Source organism: Sardina pilchardus, chromosome 6 (genome assembly GCF_963854185.1).
Source record: "Sardina pilchardus chromosome 6, fSarPil1.1, whole genome shotgun sequence".
Classification (NCBI taxonomy): domain Eukaryota; kingdom Metazoa; phylum Chordata; class Actinopteri; order Clupeiformes; family Clupeidae; genus Sardina; species Sardina pilchardus.
This window is the reverse complement of record NC_084999.1, coordinates 1,337,596-1,344,770: the sequence shown is the minus strand read 5'-3', so window position 1 is coordinate 1,344,770 and position 7,175 is coordinate 1,337,596. Positions and strand designations below refer to the sequence as shown.

Genomic DNA, 7,175 nt, shown 5'->3' with positions numbered 1-7,175 from the left:
TCGGCGAAAAACGGGGAAATGGATCACGGAAAAACACGAACCGAACTTCATGTATCCCCAAAGTGTTCAGACGGAGACTGCAGTGGCGTTTCCAGTCCAGCGCAACGCCGCTTAGTCCGCTACGGCCGAGGGGGTCTCCGCGAAGAGAATTGGGACACCCCCACCGGAGAAAGTGTCGGAGAGAGGGCAGCGAGTGTGTGTGTGTGTGTGTGTGTGTGTGTGTGTGTGTGTGTGTGTGTGTGTGTGTGTGTCTACATGCAGTTCAACAACTTTGCGCTTCTGATCTGTGAAGAGTCAGAATCAGAATCAGAAAAACTTTATTGTCTGACGTAGGCCTATAGGCTACATGACAGAAAATTTTCTTCAGCGTGGTTAAACAAACAGCATCAGGACACAAACACCACAGACAAGACATAACACCAGAAAAACAGCAGACTTGAAGTAGGAAAGTGACTAGTGCAATCAGTTCAGTATAGTGTAAAAAAATAAATAAATAATAATCCATATGCAATGACTATCTAAAATAATAGGGGCAGCAGGGGGTTATCATTGTTTGTAGCCTATATTTTGATGGCAGTGGGAATAAATTAGTTTTTGTAGGTGTTTTTCCTGAAGGAGGGGACTCTGTACCGGCGGCCTGATGGGAGTAACTGGAAAGACTTATGCAGGGGATGGCTGGGATTTTATGTGATGTTGTTTGCTTTCCTTTCTATTGCTTGTGTGCGAAGTACAGATAATTGGGTTTGATTGTTGCCAATTATTTTACTTGCTTGGTTAATGACCCTGGAAAGCTTTGATTTACTTTTAACAGATGTGAAGTTGAACCAGGATGAGATATTGAAGGTGAGAATTGATTCAATAAGTGATTTGAAAACCACAGTTAAAATGTCCTTTTTGACATTGAAGTCTCTAAGTGTCCTTAGTATAGCAGGAGGAATAGGCGACAAGCTGGACTGTTTGCTAGCCTAGGCTAGGCCTACTTTGTAAATGTAATTGAATGATGCGAATTTAATTCAGTTCTGAATCGCGTTGGTGCTTTTCTCACATCTATTAAGATTTGCACCGTTAGTGCATTTCTCAAAACAATTAGTGCAAACTGCAACACCTGATAACCTGCATAGTATGGATGGATAGGCCATTCCTCAAAAGCAAGTAGCCTAGCCTATTCATGTCAATGAAACTTCCAATGTCATCAAAATGGGAAGTCTTGACATCGTTAATGAACGACACATGTCGTGGCTTTGTCAAATGGCTTTGTCAAGTTTTCATGATGACAGTTTATTCTCTCAGTGTTGTCCAATGCAACAAAAGGTCAGAACAGGTGAGAATACCTGCAAATGCCCAAGACAGCCTACACGAGCCTACTCACAGCCATTTGAAAACTACAGTAAAGTTAAACATTGCTGTAACTGGATGTGAGTAGCCTACAAGACACACACGTTTCACAGTTTTACTGTAGGCTATGCTCTTTGCAATTCTACAGTAGGCTATTGTGACAGAATTTGATAAGTAGTTCAACAATTTAATATGTAGGCCTACAGTAGACTCGAGCACTCGAGAAATGAAGACTATTAGTTTTATTGGGAACAACTATTCAGCATCCGTAAGTAGTTAATTTGGCCTGACATGACATAAGCAAATGATAATGTTATAAAACAGCAGAGAATTGTATGGAAGCAACTGATACATGATAAATGAACTGATACATGTCCAAAAGCATTTGTAATTTGTTCAGAGGAGAAATTGCTATGATGTGCACAAATGGCAAACTATTATTCAACTCCACGAGCACAAGATTGAACTAATAGAATTTTCATTCTGATCTGAGAAAAGCACTTTTAGCTTGTTGATAAACATCATCAACCCACATTAAACATCAACTAGATGCACACTCAGTTTTATTGATCACCCTTGTGAACAGCACAGTATAGAACATTCCTTCCTGTGGAACGCTCCCTTCCACTCCTCCTCAATACCCATCATGCAGTACGGAGCACTCGGGTCACGGAGCACTCGGGTTACGGAACCGGACTGCACAGTTGACTGGCGGTTCTGGACCTCAGACCCGGCACATGTGACCAAGCAGGGACGGTTCTGTCCCTCATCTGGTTGCCACGGCTACCACACCTGGACGGGTCCACTCAGAGCCTCGCCTCACTGTAATCTGGTGTAATCTGGTGTAGTCTGGTGTAATCTGGTGTAGTCTGGTGTAATCTGGTGTAGTCTGGTGTAATCTGGTGTAGTCTGGTGCTGTAGTCTGGTGTAGTCTGGTGTAGTCTGGTACTGTAGTCTGGTGTAATCTACTCTAAACTGGTGTAATCTGGTGTAGTCTGGTGTAATCTACTCTAATCTGGTGTAGTCTGGTGTAATCTGCTCTAATCTGGTGTAATCTGGTGTAGTCTGGTGTAGTCTGGTGTAATCTGCTCTAATCTGGTGTAATCTGGTGCTGTAATCTGGTGCTTCATGGCGCAGTGGGTTCTCTAGGTCTCTGCTGGAGTACATCTTCACTGAGTGTGTGTGTGAGTACATCTTCACTGAGTGTGTGTGTGTGTGTGTGAGTACATCTTCACTGAGTGTGTGTGTGTGTGAGTACATCTTCACTGGGTGTGTGAGTGTGTGTGTGAGTACATCTTCACTGGGTGTGTGAGTGTGTGTGTGTGTGTGTGTGTGTGTGAGTACATCTTCACTGTGTGTGTGTGTGTGTGTGTGTGAGTACATCTTCACTAGGTTTGTGTGTGTGTGTGTGAGTACATCTTCACTGGGTGTGCGTGTGTGAGTACATCTTCACTGGGTGTGTGTGTGTGTGTGTGAGTACATCTTCACGGAGTGTGTGTGTGTGTGTGTGAGTACATCTTCACGGAGTGGTCTCCACTGTCCAGCACGAGCAGCAGGTCTCCTCTGACGGCCAATCCGACGGGGCGGACGAGTCCGTGTGTGACGAGCGGCGTGAGGGTCACTGAGTGTGTGTGTGAGTGTGTGTGTGTGTGTGTGTGTGTCACTCGTGGCTCCTGCCACGGCCGGCCCAGGCTCCACACGGTGGCGGCGCTCGCGTCCGCGGCGACCAGCTTTCCCGCCGTGTCAAAGGTCACGGCCGTGAGGCAGAGCGGCGGGGAGGCGGGACTTCCTGTGCGGAGGCCGAGGCCGAGGGAGTCCAGCTGGGTCAGCAGGGTGAGGTCATCGGCGTAGAGCTTCAGACGCCAGCTGCTCGCCACGCGGGGGTGTGTTGGGGTGTGTGTGTGCGCGTCCTCTGGAGAGCCCGTGTGCTCGCTGGTGTGTGTGTGTGTGTGTGTGCGTGTGTGTGTGTGCTCCAGCAGGGCGATGTGCCCTGTGAGGGGGCAACAGGCGACAGCGCGAGGGTTCTGTAGCCCCTCCAGTAGCACTTCCTGCCCCCTGATCTGCCCGCTGGCCGCGTCCACTCTGACCCTCACCAGCGCCCCCCGCTGGTCGTCCGCCACCAGCACGGCTCCGTCCGCGCTCACACACACGCCCCACGGCACGCTCAGCCAATCGCGCGCCTCCGCCACGGCCCCGCCTCTCGACGTGAACACCTTCAGGGCGGAGTCTCCCGCGTCCGTGACGACCAGCTGTCCCCCGGGCAACACGGCCACGCCCAGCGGGTGAGTGAGTGTGTGTGTGTGTGTGTGTGTGTGTGTGAGTCCGGTCCGAGAGCCGCCACTCACACACCTGCGTCCGAACGAGTGCAGCCGGCGCCCCCGCGGGCCGAACACCGCCACGCGCGCCTTCCCATCATGCACCACGGCCAGCGCCCCCGAGCGGAACAGCGCCATTCCCGTGGGGTTGGCCAGCGCGCCCCAGCCGCCGAACGCACGCACCAATCGCAGCGCCCCGTCATCCAGCGCCGTCATCGCCGTCGCTCTGCTGTCCCCACCGCTGCTGCTGCACTCCCACTCCTCAACACCAGGGGGGGACAGAGAGCCGGAGCTGGTGAAGGGCTCCTCATGATCCTGCAGGAGCACCTGTAGGGTCACACACACACACACACACACACACACACACACACACATACACACACACACACAGATTGATAGATTTATAGATAGATAGATAGATAGAAGGATAGAGTGATGAAGGAGTAGAAGAGAATAGTGGGATAGAGAGGTGAAGGGGTGGAGGAGAAGAGAGAGATAGAGAGGTAGAGGAGAAGAGAGGTGAAGAGAGGAGGAGAATAGAGAGATAGAGAGGAGAAGAGAGGGATAGAGAGGTGAAGAGAGGGATAGAGAGGTGAAGGGATGAAAGAGGTGAAGAGAAGAGAGGGATAGAGAGGTGAAGGAGAGGAGGAGAGGAGGAGAATAGAGAGATAGAGAGGTGAAGAGAAGAGAGGGATAGAGAGCTGAATGCATGGAGGAGAAGAGAAGAGAAGAGAGGGATAGAGCTGAAAGCATGAAAGAGAAGAGGCACCTGTAGGTCCGTGAGTGGCCAGCAGGCGGAGACGAGTGCGGGGTCTCCAGGGAGACGGCAGAAGGGGCAGTGCAGCGGCTGGCCAGGATTGGTCAGTAGTCGCACACACTCGCCGCACAGCACGTGGCCGCAGTAGAGGCTCATGGGACGGCGGTCGGGGTGTGTGTCGGCGTCGGAGCTGAACGTCTCCATACACACCTTACACTCCAGCAGGTGTGTGTGCAGCAACGCCACCAGAGCCTCCACAGAGCCAGGAGTAGCAGTGGCCATCTCACACACACACACACACACACACACACACACACACACACACTCACACGCACACACACAGAGAGAGAGAGAGAGAGAGAAACACACACACACACAGAGAGACAAACAGAGAGAGAGAGAGAGACACACACACACACACACACACAGAAAGAGAGAGAGAGACACACAGATAGATAGATAGATAGGTGAGTGTGCAGTAGAGAGAGAGATAGAGAGAGCAGTAGAGAAGAGAGGAGAGAGAGAGCAGTAGAGAAGAGAGAGAGCAGTAGAGTAGAGAGGAGAGGAGATAGAGAGAGCAGTAGAGAAGAGAGATAGAGAGAGCAGTAGAGTAGAGAAGAGAAGAGTAGAGAAGAGATAGAGAGAGCAGTAGAGTAGAGAGGAGAGAGAGAAGAGAGCAGTAGAGAAGAGAGGAGTAGAGAAGAGAAGAGAGAGAGAGCAGTAGAGAAGAGAAGAGTAGAGAAGAGAAGAGATAGAGAGAGCAGTAGAGTAGAGAGGAGAGAGAGAAGAGAGCAGTAGAGAAGAGAGGAGTAGAGAAGAGAGCAGTAGAGAAGAGAGGAGTAGAGAAGAGAAGAGAGAGAGAGCAGTAGAGAAGAGAGAGAGCAGAAGAGAAGAGAGAGAGCAGAAGAGAGGAGAGGAGAGGAGATAGAGAGAGCAGTAGAGTAGAGAAGAGAAGAGAGGAGGAATCCCAGGGTGCAGCAGAGTGTCTGTTTACACCCGCTTTCCCATCAGCCCTGTAGGGTCATGTGACTATGAGTCAGCCCTGTAGGGTCATGTGACTATGAGTCAGCCCGTCACTCTGCAGCACTCTGCTGCCCTCTGCTGGTAGAACTGGAGTACTGCACCAGACGCCCTCTCCTCTCTAGTCTCTCTAGACTGCCCACACGCTCAGGTGTGTGTGTGTGTGTGTGTCTGCGTGTCGTGTGTGCCTGTGACTGTACACACCAGCAGGTGTGTGTATGTGTGTACTTGTGACCTCACACATCAGCGTGTCCCCTCCATGTAAGTGATGGACAGTGTGTGTGTGTGTGTGTGTGTGTAGGTGATGGACTGCGTGCGTGTGTGTGTGTGTGTGTGTGTGTGTGTAGGTGATGGACTGCGTGCGTGTGTGTGTGTGTGTGTGTGTGTGTCTTTCTCAGGGCAGGTTTGAGTGCCATTGGAGTCGGAGGGCTATAGCATGTGTGTGTGTGTGTGTGTGTGTGTGTGTGTGTGTGTTGGAGAGCTATTTCTGGCGGCGCCGGCACATTTAGAACTCTCGGCTGAAACCCGATCGCTTCTCTCACGCGCTCCACCGGCAGGGTCAATAAAGGTGATCGACCACGCTGCGGCTACACACACACACACACACCCACCCACACACACGTCAGTGGAGGCTACTGGAATGACACAGACACACACACACACACACACACACACACACACACACACACACACACGTCAGTGGAGGCTACTGGAACGACACAGACACACACAAACACACGTCAATGGAGGCTACTGGAATGACACAGACACACACACACACACGTCAGTGGAGGCTACTGGAATGACACAGACACACACACACACACACACACACAAACACATAAACTGGACCAGTCTGAGGTGGACACACACACACACACACACACACACACACACACACACACAATCATCGCATTGACACTGGACACCATAATCTCTGATCCTGATGGGACAGCATGAAAAGCTCACTCATCTACTGATGTGCAGGGTTCTACTGACATACATGGTTCTACTGATCTATAGGGTTCTACTGACCTACAGGGTTCTACTGACATACATGGTTCTACTGACATACATGGTTCTACTGACCTATAGGGTTCTACTGACATACATGGTTCTACTGACATACATGGTTCTACTGACCTATAGGGTTCTACTGACATACATGGTTCTACTGATGTGCGGGGTTCTACTGATCTATAGGGTTCTACTGACATACATGGTTCTACTGATCTATAGGGTTCTACTGACCTACAGGGTTCTACTGACATACATGGTTCTACTGACCTATAGGGTTCTACTGACATGGTTCTACTGATGTGCAGGGTTCTACTAGTGTTCTATTAGTGGGTTCTATTAGTGGTGTGTTTTATTACTGTGATATGTTCTATGTGATATGTGTTATAGGCTACATTTTATTTGAGGTAATGCCTTAACTGTGTAAAGCACATTGTGTCTACCTGGGGTATGAAATGCGCTATATAAATAAATTGCCTTGCCTTGCCTTGCCTTGCCTTACTGACCTATAGGGTTCTACTGACATACATGGTTCTACTGATGTGCAGGATTCTACTGATGCGCAAGGTTCTACTGACAGAGTTCTACTGACCTACAGGGTTCTACTGATGTGCAGGGTTCAACTGACATACAGGGCTCTACTGATGTGCAGGATTCTACTGACCTACAGGGTTCTACTGATGCGCAAGGTTCTACTGACAGAGTTCTACTGACCTACAGGGTTCTACTGA

At 49.9% G+C, this 7,175-nt stretch overlaps 2 protein-coding genes across 2 annotated transcripts in view; both read right to left on the bottom strand.

Moving 5' to 3' along the window:
- The window catches only part of kif13a (kinesin family member 13A), a 97,519-nt gene extending 97,437 nt beyond the window's left edge, over window positions 1-82 (bottom strand). Inside the window, exon 1 of the mRNA XM_062537892.1 lies at window positions 1-82. This exon is cut by the window's left edge and continues 417 nt beyond it. The gene's annotated coding sequence lies outside the window, so the exon portion shown is untranslated.
- A 1,072-nt stretch (window positions 83-1,154) lies between these two features.
- LOC134082358 (E3 ubiquitin-protein ligase NHLRC1-like) lies at window positions 1,155-4,729 on the bottom strand. The gene is made up of 2 exons (XM_062538027.1): window positions 4,420-4,729; window positions 1,155-3,977 (listed from the first exon to the last, which is right to left on the bottom strand). The coding sequence occupies exons 1-2, from the start codon at window positions 4,687-4,689 to the stop codon at window positions 2,820-2,822; spliced, it is 1,428 nt and encodes a 475-aa protein (XP_062394011.1). The 5' UTR covers window positions 4,690-4,729; the 3' UTR covers window positions 1,155-2,819.
- Window positions 4,730-7,175: the final 2,446 nt, after the last annotated feature.

Bases quoted from the DNA above. Each gene is read 5' to 3' on its own strand.
- LOC134082358 (XM_062538027.1), bottom strand. From the start codon at position 4,689: ATGGCCACTGCTACTCCTGGCTCTGTGGAGGCTCTGGTGGCGTTGCTG. The intron at 3,978-4,419 runs GTGCCTCTTCTC...GTGACCCTACAG, and splicing joins GGCCACTCACGGACCTACAG to GTGCTCCTGCAGGATCATGA.